Consider the following 17289-nt stretch of genomic DNA (forward strand, 5'->3'; position numbering starts at 1 on the left):
TTTTTTGTAGAGATGGGATCTCCCTATGTTGCCTGGGCTGGTCTTGAGCTCCTGGCCTCAAGCCATCCTTCCTCCTTGGCCTCCCAAAACACTGGGAGCCCCAAACTTATTTTTAAATGACCAGAAAAAAGGTGGCAATATATTAGAGGGAGATTGGGCATAGGATTAAGAATATTTTTCCCAGCTTCTCTGTACATTTATGGACTTTCCAAGTTATTCACAATAATCTCCAAGGAGGGGAAAAGGGTTTTTTGTTTGTTTTTTTTGAGATGGTGTTTTGCTCTTGTTGCTCAGGCTGGAGTGCAATGGTGTGGTCTCAGCTCACTGCAACCTCCGCCTCCTGAGCTCAAGCGATTCTCCTGCCTCAGCCTCCGAAGTAGCTGGGATTACAGGAGCCTGCCACCACGCCCGGCTAATTTTTGTGTTTTTGTATTTTAGTAGAGATGGGGTTTCACCATGTTGGCCAGGCTGGTCTCAAACTCCTGACCTCAGGTGATCTGCCCGCGTTGGCCTCCCAAAGTGCTGGGATTACAGGTGTGAGCCACTGCACCTAGAGGAAAAGGGGCTTTTAAAAGATTTAAAAGGTATTTGGATTTGAGGTGTTGCTGGGGGCAGGGACTGGAAATGGGGTCAGTGGGTGAGGCAGAGAGGAGAGGCCAGGGGAGATTTTGGCCAAGATACTGTGACAAGAGGAGATGACTGTGTAGGGTTATGGGTTCACCCCCTACGGAGGGACATGGAGCGCATGGTGGGAGCCACAGCTGAGGGTCTCAAGGAGCCAGCAGGACGGGACGAAGATGGAAGAAGAGAGCCAGGGGAGCAGACAGGTCTCTGGAGTGGCAGCCAATGGGACCAGCTAAGGCAGGGGCTCAGAAGAGAGGTGGCGATTATGGGACAAGGGGCGAAGGCACTAGGAGGGCAGAGGGAGGGAGCACAGGGATGAGGGGCTGCCTGGAGAAGGTGGTGGAGGGAGGAGGGCTGGAAGCAGTCCGTGGTGCGGGTGGGGAACACTTGGATGCACTTCCTGGGACGTGGAGAAGGACGGCTCATGGGAAGGAGGGCATACGAGGTGGCAGAGGTGACAGTGCCTGCATTGTGGATGGGGCATGGAACAGGCAGGGAACGAGAGCAAGAAGGCTGTTGTGGGGACCGAGGGCCTCTCCAAGATTAGGGTCTCTAATCTTGGGACAACAACCAAGGTGAAAACAGGCATCTTTCCCTTCATGGAGACAAGAGCCCTTTGGCCAACACAGACAGCAGCCCGGGGGGGCCCTTCTGCCGACTCAAAAGGGGAAAGAAAGGCCGGGTGCAGTGGCTCACACCTGTGATCCCAGCAATTTGGGAGGCCCAGGTGGGTGGATCATGAGGTCAGTAGTTCGAGACCAGCCTGGCCAATATGGTGAAACCCTGTCTCTACAAAAAAAAAAAAAAGGCCGGGGGGTGGGTATAATGTGGGAGAATTGGAAGATGCAAGGTGGACTGCACAGGTGGCAAGTTACCATCCCATCCCCTGGGCAATGACAAGGGGAGAGGCTCCCTTGCCCCTGGGGCCTCTCAGTCACCCCAGAGGATTAAGAAAGGGTTTAAGCCTCCCTGAAAGTTGAGTGCAATGGCCCACGTCTGTAATCCCAGTGCTTTGGGAGGCTGAGGCGAGAGGGTTGCTTGAGGCCAAGAGTTTGAGACCAGCCTGGGCAATGTAGTAAGACCCTCATCTCTACAAAATAAAAAATTAGCCAGGCATGGTGGTGCACTTCTGTAGTCCCAGCTACTTGGGAAGTTGAGATGGGAGAATTGCTGGAGCCCAGGAGGTGGTGCCTACAGTGAGCCATAATTGCACCACTGCACTCAAGCCTGGGTAACAACAGAGTGAGATCCAGTGTCAAAAAAAAAAAAAGGCTGGTCACAATAACTCACGCCTGTAATCCCAGCACTTTTGGAGGTTGAGGCAGGAGGATCGCTTGAGCCAAGGAGTTTGAGACCAGCCTGGGCAATATAGTGAGACCTTGTTTCTACCAAAAACAAAAAAATTAGCCAGGCATGGTGGCATGTGCCTGTGGTCCTAGCGACTTGGGAGGCTGAGATGGGAGGATGGCTTTGGCCCAGGAAGCCAAGAGGTGCAGTGAGCCGTGTTCTTGCCACTGCACTCCAGCCTAGGTGATAGAGCAAGACCCTCTCTCAAAAAAAAAAAAAAAAGTTTGGTAGTTTTTCTCATATTATTACAAAGGTAATATGATTTTATTACAGGAAACACATGAAAACACAAGAAAGAAAAAAAAAACTCATCTTTCCATGACCCCAGAGTTAACGGCTGTGAAAATGTTGGCATAGGTATTTTTTTCTTGTCCACGCATGTCCGCATACATTTATGAAATTGGGACTGTACCAAAATACTGAATATGTACTCACCATAAACCTAGACACCAAATATTGTCACATCTCCTTTATTTTCCAACTATTTATTAGACTCCCTTTCCCTCATTCATTTGAAGTCTAACCAGTAGTTCCCCTTTAAATTGTCTGGGTCCACAGGGGTGGGGTCCTACTTCCAAATGCCCAGAGTGGAGGGACTAGGCCTGTGTGCACAGCCGCTGTTCCTGCTCTTGGCCACGTGGTGTCACTGTCGAGTCTAAAGCTGCACAGCCTCACGGATCCATTCTGGCACTGCCCTGAGCTGGCCCTGGCTCGCCCAGAGTGCGTGCATGGTCCTCGATCCCACACCCCAAGACGATCATTTTCTTTTTTTTTTCTTTTTTTTTTTTTTGAGACGGAGGCTCGCTCTGTTGCCCAGGCTGGGATGCAGTGGTGCGATCTTAGCTCACTGAAACCTCTGTCTTCCAGGTTCAAGTGATTCTCCTGCCTCAGCCTCACCAGTAGCTGGGACTACAGGCGCACGCCACCACACCCAGCTAATTTTTGCATTTTTAGTGGAGACGGGGTTTCACCATGTTGGCCAGGCTGGTCTCAAACTCCTGACCTCAGGTGATCCACCTACCTTGGCCTCCCAAAATGCTGGGATTACAGGTGTGAACCACCGTGCCTGGCCTGGAAGATACTGCTAGATTCTGCAAAGCCTTTTTGGCCAGTAGGAAAGGAAAACATGATCTGTTTGCAGCTCTGCCCCGAGCATGGCCAGTTTCCACCTGGTGTCTGTGGAATTGCGGGGGAGTTTCCCATGGATGCCAGGAATGGCAAGGGTGTCCTTCCTGCTCAGGGGACATGTTGCAACATCCTTTCCTCTTTTGGAGCTGAGTGAGAGCCCCAGGACTGTGGAGTTCTCAGATTTTGCTACCAGAGATAAGCTAAGGGCTAATGTTGACCTCGATTTATGACTTCGGCAAACACGGCAGTGACCACTCTCTCCTCCTCTCTCTCCGTTGATTTGAGGATGCGGTGGATGGTTCTGTGGTTCGCGATTTTGAGCACAGGCCCAAAGCTCCTGTTGTAGAGTGCAGCATCACGGCCGACAGCAGCAGGTGACCTTTCTCTCGTCTTACACTGGGAAGAGGGAGGGCGAGCAGGCAGGCCATAAATAGGCACGCCTGTGACATTTTTGTTTTTGTTTTAAGTAATAGATATGGGGGCTCACCATGTGGCCTAAGCTGGTCTCGAACCTGTGGCCTCAAGCGATTCTCCTCCTGCATTGGCTCCCAAAGTGTTGGCATTACAGGCATGAGCCACCACACCTGGCCTTTGTTAATTTTTTATTTTTTATTTTTATTTTTATTATTATTTTTTGAGACGTAGTCTCTCTCTGTTGCCCAGACCGGAGTGCAGTGACGCGATCTCGGTTCACTGCAAGCTCCGCCTCCTGGGTTCATGCCATTCTCCCGCCTCAGCCTCCTGAGTAGCTGGGACTACAGGCGCCCGCCACCACGCCCGGCTAATTTTTTTGTATTTTTAGTAGAGACGGGGTTTTCACCATGTTAGCCAGGATGGTCTCGATCTCCTGACCTCATGATCCGCTTGCCTCGGCCTCCCAAAGTGCTGGGATTACAGGCGTGAGCCACCGTGCCCGGCCAATTTTTATTTTTTATTTAGACAGGATTCTGCTCTGTTGCCCAGGCTGGAGTGCAGTGGTGCAAACATGGCTCACTGAAGCCATGGACTCTTGGGCTCAATGATCCTCTTGCCTCAGCCTCCTGAGTAGCTGGGATTACAAGTGTGCACCACCACACCTGGCTAATTTTTGTATTTTTGTACAGATGGGGTTTTGCCATGTTGCCCAGGCTGGTCTCAAACTCCTAGGCTCAAACAATCCTGCCTTGGCGTCCCAAAGTGCTGGAATTACAGGCATGAGCCACTGTACCTGACCTGTTTTGCTTTTGAGATAGGGTCTTGCTTTGTCACCCACGCTGTAGTGTACTGGTATGAAAATGTAAGTTTCATGGGAATTTATCATTTTTTTGTTTTTTTTTTTTTCTTTTTTGAGATGGAGTCCTGCCTGCCTGTTGCCCAGGCTGGAGTACAGTGGTGCGATCTCGGCTCATTGCAACCTCCACCTCCTGGGTTTGAGTGATTCTCCTGCCTCAGCCTCCTGAGTACCTGGGACTACAGGTGCACACCACCGCAGCTGGCTAATTTTTTTTATTTTTAGTAGAGAGGGGTTTCACCATATTGGCCAGGCTGTTCTCGAACTCTTGACCTCAGGTGATCCGCCCACCTCGGCCTCCCAAAGTGCTGGGATTACAGGTGGGAGTCACCATGCCCACATGGGAATTTATCTTATATAGAGGACAAACTTTGCCACAGAAACGTGCCATGTAAGAAGACAAGGATACATTTATGTTTTTTTGTACAAGAAAACATTTCAGAACAAAATAAGTAGTCTCTTAAACTATATTCCCTCCCTTCCTTCCTTCCTTGCTTCCTTTCTTCCTTCCTTCCTTCTTTCCTTTTTTTTGATGGAGCCTCTCCTGCCCACGCTGGAGTGTAGTGGCGCAATCTTGGCTCACTGTAACCTCCGCCTCCTGGTTCAAGAGATTTTCATGCCTCAGTCTCCCGAGTAGCTGGGATTACAGGTGTGCACCACCACACCTGGCTAATTTTTGTATTTTTAGTAGAGATGAGGTTTCATCATGTTGGCCAGGCTGGTCTCGAACTCCTGACCTCAGGTGTTCTGCCCGCCTCAGCCTCCCAAAGTGTTGGGATTACAGGCGTGAGCCACCGTGCTTGGCTCGTTCTCTCTGGTTTCAATGAGAACCGAATGGTCCCTAGGGTGGGTGATGGAGCAGTCTTTTAAAGATGATTGTGTTATTTATAATCTTGGTCCTAAATTAGAAAAATGAAAAAAAATCTTCATAGAAGTCATAGGCAGGCCAGGTGTGGTGGCTCATTCTTGTAATTCCAGTGCTTTGGGAGGCTGAGGTGGGAGGATCGCTTGAGGCCAGGAGAGACCAGCCTGGGCAACGTAGAGAGACTCTGTCTCTAAAAAAAAAAAAATAGAAAGAAGAGAGAAAGAAAGAAAGATAGAAAGGAAGGAAGGAAGGAAGGAGAAAGAAAGAAAGAAAGGAAAGAGAGAGAGAGAGAGAAAGAAAGAGAAAGAAAGAAAGAAAGAAAGAAAGAAAGAAAAAAAAAAGAAAGAAAGAAAGAAAAGAAAGAAAGAAAGAAAGAGAAAGAAAGAAAGAAAGAAAGAAAGAAAGAAAGAAAGAAAGAAAGAAAGAAAGAAAGAAAGAAGCGAGCCAGGCATGATGATGAGTGATGATGAGTGCCCATAGTCCCAGCTACTCAGGAGGCTGAGGTAGGAGGATCACTTGAGCCCAGAAGCTCAAGGTGGCAGTGAGCTAGGATTGCACCACTGGACTGCAGCCTGGATGACAGAGTGACATCCTGTCTCAAAAAAGAAAAGGAAAGGAGGAGAGGGGAGGGAAGGATGGAAAGGACCACAGACCTAACTGTCTCTGCTGTTAAGAATCTATGTTTGGCCAGGTGCGGTGGCTCACGCCTATAATACTAGCACTTTGGGAGGCCGAGGCAGGTGGATCACTTGAGGTCAGGAGTTTGAGACCAGCCTGGCCAACATGGCAAAACCCCGTTTCTACTAAAAATGCAAAAATTAGCTGGGCGTGGTGGCGGGCGCCTGTAATCTCAGCTACTCAGGAGGCTGAGGCAGGAGGGTCGTTTGAACCTGGGAGGTGGAGGTTGCAGTGAGCCAGGATTGCACCACTGCACTCCAGCCTGGGCAACAGGAGGAGACCCTGTCTCAAAAAAAACCAAAAAAAAAGAACCAGTGTTCATCATCTTATTTCCAGAGTCATTGCCGCATCCTATGATAAGACAGTGAGGGCCTGGGACCTGGAGACAGGCAAGCTGCTGGTACGTATGCCTGTGCAGTGGGGGCCTTGCAGCCCAGGGGCTTGACCAAGCCTCAGGCAGCTTTGGCTTGGACCCTGGGTAGGGGGAGGTGACAAAACTCCATTCTTCTAGGAAGGACGCATCTTCCTGGGGATGGAAGGTACAGATGTGAACTGCACCCCACAACAGCCATTGCTTGCAAAAAGTCTGGAGGGTGAGAGGGTGGGCACTGGGGGAGGAAGATCCTGGAGGAGGCGGATGGAACCAAGGCTTCTGCTTGAAGGATGGGATGGGTTTGGATACACAGAAAGAAGCCAGAATGGGGGGTGGGGTGTGGGGGCTGGTATTCCAGGCTCCCCGGTAAGATGTTTGGATTTGATTAGACAGGAAGTGGGGCTGAGGCTATGGGACAAAGGCCATGTGCCCCCAAGAACCAGGGTTCTGGTCCTTACCAGTCTGTTCTCTTTATATCTTGGAGGGGGCCACTCTCCATCCATCCCACAGGCTCAAGACTCCCACTCGGCCCTGCACCCCCTCCAGGCAGCCTCAGCCCTGCTCAGGGGCCTCCTTGGGGTCTCCTGCCCCACCCCTGCTGTCCCTCCCTCTCAGCTCCTACAGGCCTTTCCTGTCCTTTTCTCCTTCCTTTCCTTAAAAACAACCTTTCTTGTTAGTGCAAAGGTCAGTTTATATTCATTGTAAACATTTTTAGAAAGACAAAGTAAGCCAAGTTTTTATTTTATGATGATGATGATGATGATTTTCAGAGACAGGGTCTTGCAAGCTCTGTCACCCAGGCTGGAGTGCAGTGGCGCCATCATAGCTCACTGCAGCCTCAAACTCCTGGGCTGAAATGATCCTCCTGCCACAGCCTCCCAAGTAGCTGGGACTACAGGCGAGCACCACCACACCTGGCTAATTTTTTACTTTTGTAGAGATGGAGATCTTGCATGTTGCCCAGGCTGGTCTCAGGCTCCTGGTCTCAAGTGATCCTCCAGCCTCGGCCTCCAAAAGCACTGGGTTTATAGGTGCGACACACCACACCTGGCGTAAAACAACCTTTTGATTGCTGGCTCATTTCAGTGGAAGGTCAGGTATGATACCTTCATCGTCTCCTGTAAGTTTTCTCCTGATGGTAAATACGTGGTCTCAGGCTTCGACGTGGATCATGGAATCTGCATAATGGATGCTGAGAACATCACCACTGTTTCCATCATCAAAGGTGAGGGTGTACGGGCTCCCTGTCTCTTCAGTCTGCCATAGGAATAGCCGCTTGTCACTGACTGACGGTGACCTTCCATTGCTTTATTTGGTGAAACTGTAATGGTATGAAGCACGTCATTAAAGCTGGGACACTAGGCTAGGTGCGGTGGCTGGGATTGCACCTGTAATCCCAGCACTTTGGGAGGTTGCTTGAGCCCAGGAGTTTGAGACCAGTCTGGGCACCAGGGTGAAACCCTGTCCCTATCAAAAACAATGCAAAAATTAGCCAGGTGTGATGGCGTGCACCTGTAGTCCCAGCTGTTTGGGAGGCTGAAGTGGGAGGATCACTTGAGCCCGGAGGTGGAAATTGTAATGAGCTGAAATTGAGCCACTGGACTCCAGCCTGGGAGACAGAGTGAGACACCATCTCAAAAAAAACAAAAACAAAAACAAAAAACAACCCAAAAAACACACCAAAACTGATCCTCTTCAGTTAATGCTTTTCCATTCATTCAGTCTTGTGCTTTTAACAAATGACACAATGTTCGGCTCCAACCTCATGTGGTCATTGAAAGCCTAATCTTTTATTGAGTGGAGGCTCAGACTTCTTAACATTAACAGAGTTAACATTAACAGAGTCTCGCTGTGTTGCCCAGGCTGATGTCAAACTCCTGGCCTCGAGTGATCCTCCTGCCTCAGCCTCCAAAAGTGAGGGATTATAGGCAGAAGCCCCCTCACCCAGCCTACCTGTATCTTTTTTTTTCTTTTTTCTTTTTTGAGATGGAGTCTTGCTCTGTCTCCTAGGCTGGAGTGTAGTGGCGCGATCTCGGGTCACCTCAACCTCCACCTCCTGGGTTCAAGCGATTCTCCTTGCCTCAGCCTTCTGAGTAGCTGGGATTACAGGCACCCGCCACCATGCCCAGCTAATTTTTGTATTTTTAGTAGAGACGGGGTTTCACCGTGTTAGGCAGGCTGGTCTCGAGCTCCTGACCTCAGGTGATCTGCCCGCCTCGGTCTCCCAAAGTGCTGGGATTATGGGCATGAGCCACTGTGCCCGGCCTATTTTTAAAATATAGGATTGGTAATTGTCGTATGACAGTTTCCTGGTTGGGACACTGTGTGACGATGATGCCACATGTTCCCATGGGGGATGCTGGGTGAAGGACATGGTTGATTTCTCTGTTATTCCTTACACCTCCATGTAAGTTTACAATTATCTTAAAATTAAAGTTAAAAAAATGTGTAATCATTGTAAAGACATTCATTATGGGCTGGGCGTGGTGGCTCATGCCTGTAATCCCAGCACTTTGGGAGGCTGAGGCCGGTGGATCACCTGAACTCAAAAGTTCGAGACCAGCCTGGCCAACATGGTGAAACCCTGTCTCTACTAAAAATACAACAATTAGCCGGGCGTGGTGGCAGGCGCCTGTAATCCCAGCTACTCGGGAGGCTGAGGCAGAATTGCTGGAACCCAGGAGGTAGAGGTTGCAGTGAGCCGAGATCACGCCACTGTGCTCCAGCCCAGGCAACAGAGCGAGGCCCTGTCTCAAAAATAAAAAAATCATTCATTATATAAATAAAAAAGCAAAAGGCTGCTGTGTCCGTCCTGTCTCCTCCCCAGAGGCACCTGTTATGAACCATACATTGCTGGGCGGCCTTCCTGAACCCTGTGTGTATGCCTGTGCATACACATGTTTGCACACACAACACTGCTTCTCATATGTGCTTTGTGTTTCTTTTTATCAATGTGGCACCATGCCATGTGCGCTGCCCCACAGCTTCCCTAATAGCCCCTAATAACCCACCTGACACTCTGCCCCCACCACGCTTCAGACTCCAGCTTCGCCCCACACTGCTCCATGATCCGGCCCAGGCCTTCGCAAGCACTGTTCCTTCTTCCTGGAGTGCTCTTCCATTTCTGCTTCCCTTGCTGGCTTTTCAGGCTTTCCTGGACCCCTCAGGGTGGCCGGGCTTCTGTTGTCTGGGCCTTGGTGGCCTGTGCACTCGTCTCATGACTCGTGGCATGTGGCAGGTCATTGCCTGCTCTGGGGGGTCTCCTCCATCAGACTGGGAGTTCTGTGGGGGCAGGGAACCAGCTGTGCTCCCGGTTCAAAGCCTGGGACGTAGTAGTCACTCAGGAATGTTTGTGCAGGTGCGTAGCTCCTGATGAAAACTGGAATTGTGTTTTGTAATCGTCGCTGGCTGGGGAAGTCGTGGGAGTCCTCCAGCCCAGCATGTGGAAGGCGTGGTCTCAAGTCCCTTTCCTCCGTGTTCTGCAGATCATCACACAAGGTCCATCACGTCATGCTGCTTTGACCCCGACAGCCAGAGGGTGGCTTCTGTCTCACTGGACAGGTGCATCAAAATCTGGGATGTTACATCCCAGGCCACGCTGCTCACCATCACTAAGTGAGTTGGGCCCCAGGAGGCCAGAAGGGAGTTTGGGCGGGGCGTCCCCATTCATGCCCTCCTGGATTCCACACAAGCCAGCGTCCATGTGGACACGTCTGTAGCTTGGTCATGGGTGCTCTGAGGAGGCTGGGGACAGCCAGGCAGGAGGGAGCCAGCTGTGGCCTGTGGGCTGGGCTGGGCCTCAGATGCATTTGTTTCAATGTGAGCCACTAGTGGAAACCATTGTGCAGAGAAGTCCACAAAATGTGAAGTTCCAGCATCTCCTGTAAAATGGGAAGGTCTGGCTGGGCTTATGGCTCATGGCTGTAATCCCAGAGCTTTGGGAGGCCAAAGTGGGAGGATCACTTCAGGCCAGGAGTTCAACACCAGCCTGGGCAATGTCACGAGACCACGTCTCTACACAAAATTTAAAAATTAGCTGGGTGTGGTGTCACACACCTGTAGTCCCAGCTACTCAGGAGGCTGAGGCTGGAGGATTGCTTGAGCCCAGGAGTTTGAGGCTGCTGTGAGCTATGATTGCACCACTGCACCCCAGCCTGGACAATGAAGTAAGACCCTGTCTAAAAAAAATATATAAATGAAATGAATTCAGTCGTTTGGGAGATATTACATTATCATTAAAAAAATTTTGGGGGGCTGGGCTTGGTGGCTCACGGCTGTAATCCCAGCACTTTGGGAGGCCAAGGGGGCGCGGATCACCTGAGGTCAGGAGTTCGAGACCAGCCTGGCCTATCTCTACTAACATAGTGAAGCCGTATCTCTACTAAAAATACAAAACTTAGCTGGGCGTGGTGGCGGGCACCTGTAATCCCAGCTATTTGGGAGGCTGAGGCAGGAGAATTGCTTGAACCTGGGAGGCGGAGGTTGCAGTAAGCCAAGACTGTGCCACTGCACTCCAGCCTAGGTGACAGAGTGAGACTCTGTCTCAAAATATATATATATACAACATAAAACATGACATTTTAACCATTTTTAAGTGTGCAATTCTCTGGCATTCATTACATTCACAGTGTTGTGCAACCGTCACCACTGTTTATTTCCAAAACAATTTCATCATCTCAGACAGAAGCTCTTACCCGTTAAGCAATAACTCCCCATTCCCCATGCCCCCAGCCCTGGGTAACGTTTATTCTACTTTCTGTCTCTATGAATTTGCCTATTCTAGATATTTCATATAAGTAGAATCATACATTATTTGTCCTCTTATGATCGGGTTATTTCACTTAAAATAATGTCCTCAAGGTTCATCTGTGTTGTAGCCTGCATCAGAACATCAGAACTTCATTCCTTTTTTTTTTTTTTTTTTGAGACTTAGTCTCGCTGTGTCACCCAGGCTGGAGTGCAGTGGTGCCATCTTGGCTCACTGCAAACTCCACCTCATGGGTTCAAGTGATTCTCCTGCTTCAGCCTCCTGAGTAGCTGGGATTACAGGCGCCCGCCACCATGCCTGGCTAATTTCTGTATTTTTAGTAGAGATGGGGTTTCACCATGTTGGCCAGGCTGGTCTCAAACTCCTGGCCTCAGGTGATCCGCCTGCCTCGGCCTCCCACAATGCTGGGATTAAGAACTTTATTCCTTTTGATGACTGAATAGTACTGCATTGGAGGTGTACATACCACATTTTGTTTATCTGTTCATCTGTTGATGAACTCTTAGGCTGTTTCTACCTTTTAGTTATTGGAAATAATGCTGCTATGAACACATGTACATGTAACTTTGAGTTCCTGCTTTCAATTCTTTTCATTTTATTTTACTTCTTTTGAGACAAATTCTTGCTCTGTTGCCCAGGCTGGAGTGCAGTGGCGTGATCACAGCTTGCTGGAGCCTTGGACTCCTGGGCTCAAGTGATCCCCTTGCCTCAGCTTCCTGAGTAGCTGAGGCTACAGGTGCACACCACCACGCCTGGCTAATTTTTAAGGTTTTTTTTTTTTGTAGATACAGTCTCATTATGTTTCCAAAGCTAGTCCTGAACTTCTGAGCTCAAGTGATCCTCTCACTTTGGCCTCCCAAAGTTCTGGGATGACAGGCGTGAGCCACTGCACCTGGCCTGTTTTTAATTCTTTACTCTGTATACCCAGGAGTGGAATTGTTGGATCATATGGTAATACTGTGCTTAGCTTTTTCAGGAATGGGGACCTTGCTTATTAATTTTGCACTGAGAACTGAAAATGATACAGCCCGACCAAGATTATGAATTTTTTAAGTCCTCTAGCAAGACCAGCTATATCATTTGCAGTGGTGCAATCTCAGCTCACTGCAACCTCTGCCTCCCGGGTTCAAGCAATTCTCCTGCCTCAGCCTCCCGAATAGCTAGCACTACAGGTGACCGTCACCACGCCCAGCTAATTTTTGTATTTTTAGTAGAGACAGGGTTTCACCATATTGGCCAGGCTGGTCTCGAACTCCTGACCTTGTGATCCGCCCACCTCAGCCTCCCAAAGTGCTGGGATTACAGATATGAGCCACTGTGCCTGGCCACACTGTGGTTTTCATTTGCACTGTCATTCATATTGTTTTTCTCCAATAGGTAAAAAGTCATTTCTCTCTTGCAGCTCTCAAGATATTTTTGTTGTCCTTAGTTTTCAGAAGTGTAATTATGTGTCTGGGTGTAGATTTGGATTTATCCTGTTGGGTTTTACTCAGACTCTTGGATCTGTAGGTTTATATATTTTGCCAAATTTGGTAAAATTTCAGCCATTTAAAAAAATCACTTTTAAAGTCGACTCCATCTTGTCCAGAACTGTAGGTGCAGCATAGCCATTTTCCCCAAACTTCTGTACAGGTGAAATGGCCTTCTATGAGAAGTGGGATTTATGTGAAATGAGGGCCCATAGAGATACCTCTGGTTTATTTATTTATTTATTTAGAAATTGCTATGTCTTTTTTTTTTTTACTTTAAGTTCCGGGACACATGTGCAGAATGTGCAGGTTTGTTACACAGGTACACAGGTGCCATGGTGGTTTGCTACATCTGTCAATCCGCCATCTAGGTTTTAAGCCCCGCATGCGTTAGGTATTTGTCCTAATGCTCTCCCTCCACTTGCCTCCCAACCCCTGACAGGCCTCAGTGTGTGATGTTACCCTCTCTGTGTCCATGTGTTCTCACTGTTCAACTCTCACTTATGAATGGGAATGTGTGGTGTTTGGTCTTTTGTTCCTGTGTTAGTTTGCTGAGAATGATGTCCCTGCAAAGGACATGATCTCATTCTTTCTCATGGCTGCATAGTATTCCATGGTGTATATGTACCACATTTTCTTTATCTAGTCTATCATTGATGGGCATTTTGGTTGATACCAAGTCTTTGCTATTGTGAATAATGCTGCAATAAACATATGTGTGCATATGTCTTTATAGTAGAATGATTTATAATCCTTTGGGTATACCTCTGGTTTAAACCTCAATGACAGTGTCTGGCTTCTGGGAGAGCTTGCTGTCAACCTCCATGATATGCCAGCATGGTTCTTAGCTCACCAGGCACTGGGAATTGGTGAGGTTTATCCTGGGTGCCCCTGTGAAGTTGACATTTCTTCTCCTTTGGCCTTGCTCAGTTTGTGCATTTCAAAGAACCAAAATGGGTTCCAAAACTCTGACCTGAGCTCTAGAAAATTGTTTTGCTCAGGCCGGGCACGGTGGCTCAAGCCTGTAATCCCAGCACTTTGGGAGGCCGAGGCGGGCGGATCATGAGGTCAGGAGATCAAGACCATCCTGGCTAACACGGTGAAACCCCGTCTCTACTAAAAATACAAAAAATTAGCCGGGCGTGTTGGGGGGCGCCTGTAGTCCCAGTTACTCAGGAGGCTGAGGCAGGAGAATGACGTGAACCTGGGAGGCGGAGCTTGCAGTGAGCCGAGATCGCGCCACTGCACTCCAGCCTGGGGGACAGAGAAAGACTCCATCTCAAAAAAAAAAAAAAAAAAAAAAAGAAAATTGTTTTTGCTCAACCTTTTCTTCAGGTCAAATGATTGATTTTGTGATCCAGGCTACTCAGAGAAAACTCTGCTTACAAGAGGAGGTGAGAATCACAGGAGAAAGACATTGAGGGTTACAAACAAAAAGTGGCAAAATACAAACAGGCTTTTTATTATTATTATTTTTCTGAAAAAGAAGATGCTTAAAAATTAGAATGAATAACTTCATTTTTTTTTCTGAGATAGAGTCTTGCACTGTTGCCCAGGCTGGAGTGCAATGGCACAGTCTTGGCTCACTGCAACCTCCACCTCCTGGGTTCAAGTGATTCTCCTGCCTCAGCCTCTGGAGTAGCTGGGACTACAGGCACGTGCCACCATGCCCAGATAATTTTTATATTTTTTGTAGAGATGGGGTCTTGCTATGTTGCCCAGGCTGGTGTCAAAATCCTGGGCTCATGCAATCCTTCCACCTAAGCCTCCCAAAGTGCTGGGATTATATGCATGAGCCACTGCACCCAGCCGAATAAAAAAATTTATTAATTAAATATACAACACTGAAATATACTTGAATAGCACTGAAGACAAATGAGGATAGGAGTGAGAAAAAGAGAGAGTGAATAGTTGGGGTGGAGAAGCAGAGGAGTAAGTAAGAGAGGGGTGGAACAGGGGGAGACCACGCCTGACATTGTCGGGGGAAAGATGGGGAGCAAGAGAGAGCCTCTGTGTAAGCGCGATCCAGCACCAAGCCCCAAAGGCTGTCTGTCAATCAACCACTCCTGACACCAGCTGCTTTTCCCTCCAGCGCCAAGGGAATACTGCAGAATCTTCTCAAATGAGGGCAATTTGTGCCCCAGTGGACATTTGACAATGTCTAGACACATGTTTTGTTGTCAGAACTGGGTGTGGGGGTTCCTGGCTAGCTGCTCCACCTCCTACAGAACATAGGACGGCCCCCACAACTCTGAGTGACCCAGCTCAAAATGTCCACCTTGGTGTGGTTGGCCGGGTTCCGTGGCTCACGCCTGTAATCCCAGCACTACTTTGGGAGTCCAAGGCAGGTGGATCACTGGAGCCTAGGAGTTTGAGAGCAGCCTGGGTAACATAGCGAAACACTGTCTCTATTATTATTTTTCTAAAAATTGGTGCAGTTGAGAAATGCTGGAACAGCGTGACAGTCTGAGCAATTCACATCCGGACCATGGTAGGCAGTGATCAAAGGCATGATGAACATGAGCTCACAGGAGATGCTGACCCCCACTTAGGTATGTCTTCAGGTCCTCTTGGGGCGAAGTGCTAGTATGTGCACCCCGACCATAAGCTCACAGGAGATGATACCCCCTGGCTTTAGGTACGTCTTCAGGTCCTCCAGGAGCAAAGCGCTAATGTGTGCACCCCACCATCTGTGTTTCAGGGCACATTCCAATGCAATCTCAAACTGCTGTTTTACCTTCAGTGGCCATTTCCTGTGTACAAGCTCCTGGGATAAAAACTTAAAAATATGGAACGTCCACACAGGGGAGTTTCGAAACCGTGGAGCCTGTGTGACTCTGATGCAGGGCCACGAAGGTTCTGTCAGTTCCTGTCACTTTGCCAGAGACAGTGAGTAATTAACACACAGAAGGCCTCCATTCCTGTGGGAGTGCTGGGCAGAGTTCTCCATGTTCTGTTCGAATGGACAGAGTCCAATGATGCTGACAGGGAGGGCGGATTCTTCCCCACGAGAACAAAAAAGCCAAGAGGGAAGACCACAGGTACCAGTTTACAGTGGTAGAAACTCAGCTCAGTGTGGCTTATGCAACCAAAGAAATTGATTAATCCTGTAATGGAAAAGTCCAAGAGCACGTCTGACTTCAGGCATGGATGGGACAAGAGAGTCAATGCTGTTGGGAACCCAACTCTTCCACTCTGTCTCTCAACCTAGCTTTCCTCTCTATCAGCCTTTACCCCCAAGGAGGCAAAGATGGCCGGACGCGGTGGCTCATGCCTGTAATCCCAATGCTTTGGGAGGCTGAGGTGGGAGGACTGCTTGAAGCCAGGAGTTCAAGACCAGCCTGGGCAACACAGCAAGACCCTGTCTCTACAAAAAAATTAAAAAATTAGCTGGGTGTGGTGGTGCACACCTGTAGTCTCAGCTCTTCAAGACGCTGAGGTGGGAGGATCACTTGAGCCCAGGAGTTTGAGGCTGCAGTGAGCTATGATTGTGCTACTGCACTCCAGCCTGGGCAACAGAGTGAGATCCTGTGTCTAAAAAGAAAAAAAAAAAAAAAAAGGCCAGGCACAATGGCTCACGCCTGTAATCCCAACTCTTTGGGAGGCTGAGGTGGGCAGATCACCTGAGGTCAGGAGTTCAAGATCAGCCTGGCCAACATGGTGAAACCCCATCTCTACTAAAAAATACAAAAATTAGCCAGGTGTGGTGGTGGATGCCTGTAATCCCAGCTACTCGGGAGCCTCAGGCAGGAGAATCGCTTGAACCCGGGAGGTGGAGGCTACAGTGAGCCAAGATTGCACCACTGCACTGCACTCCAGCCTGGGTGACAGAGCGAGACTCTGTCTCAAAAAAAAAAAAAAAATATATATATATATACACATATATATACACGCACACACACACATATAATTATATCTATATAGATATATATATTTTATATATATATATAAAATAAAAGAGGTAAAGAGGACCTCTAGTGGTCCAGCTCAGCCTAGTTCTGGCCCCTGGCAGTCCTGGAGAAAGAGACCCTCTTGTCTGATGGTGCCAGAACAAGTCCCAGGGAAGACTCCCATTGGCTCAGCTTGGGACACATGTCCATCTCTTAACGAATCACTTAGGAGGCAATGACAGCCTCTGATTGGCCAGGTCTGAGTGACTTGCCCACCTGCAGAGCTAGGGTTGGGGTCAGAACCCCCGATGCAGACGGACTAACAGTAGGTGAGGAGTGTTTCCCCACAGGAAATTGGGAGCTGTTGCCAGATAAAGGGACATAGAGGTGAATGGGGGCAGTGACAGGAAGCCACCGCGGCTAGCCGGCTCCAGGGAGGGAAGTGGGTGCTTTTGACACTCAGGAGCCAAACGTATGCTCCCCTATCCTGGTGAGAAGTGGGGCTTGCTCTGTGTGTCTAGGGGCCTCAGCTGGCACACATGCCACTGGGGCCTGGCTTGAGAAGCACTAGGGTGCTTCTGGGCAACTTTCCCTCTTCAGCAGCACCCCTTGTCTAAGTCCCACCATGAGGTGCCCTGCCAGCTTCTGTCCTTGGCTTTACGGGGTTCAGAATCACATGCAGTTGAGCCAAAATTGTGCCACTGTGCTCCTACACTCTAGCCTGGGTGATGGAGTGAGACTCTGTCTCAAAAAAAGAAAAAAAGAAAAAAAAAAAGAATCACATGCAGTTAATCATTATTATTCCAGGTTCTGTATTTGTGAAGTCACCTACTTGCTGATATTTATTTGTAAACCTAAAGTCAACATTCATGGCACT

At 48.8% G+C, this 17289-nt stretch overlaps 1 protein-coding gene across 3 annotated transcripts in view; it reads left to right on the top strand.

Moving 5' to 3' along the window:
• The window catches only part of WDR88 (WD repeat domain 88), a 45664-nt gene that overhangs the window by 11137 nt on the left and 17238 nt on the right, over nucleotides 1–17289 (top strand). For all 3 annotated transcript variants that reach the window (XM_055236188.2, XM_063614088.1, XM_055236189.2), the window contains exons 3-7: nucleotides 3385–3473; nucleotides 6249–6312; nucleotides 7372–7510; nucleotides 9771–9900; nucleotides 15224–15411. In XM_055236188.2, coding sequence (XP_055092163.1) covers nucleotides 3385–3473; nucleotides 6249–6312; nucleotides 7372–7510; nucleotides 9771–9900; nucleotides 15224–15411 — 610 coding nt within the window. The remainder of the gene's footprint in view (nucleotides 1–3384; nucleotides 3474–6248; nucleotides 6313–7371; nucleotides 7511–9770; nucleotides 9901–15223; nucleotides 15412–17289) is intronic.

The sequence above is a fragment of the Symphalangus syndactylus genome, chromosome 13 (genome assembly GCF_028878055.3).
Source record: "Symphalangus syndactylus isolate Jambi chromosome 13, NHGRI_mSymSyn1-v2.1_pri, whole genome shotgun sequence".
Classification (NCBI taxonomy): Eukaryota; Metazoa; Chordata; class Mammalia; order Primates; family Hylobatidae; genus Symphalangus; species Symphalangus syndactylus.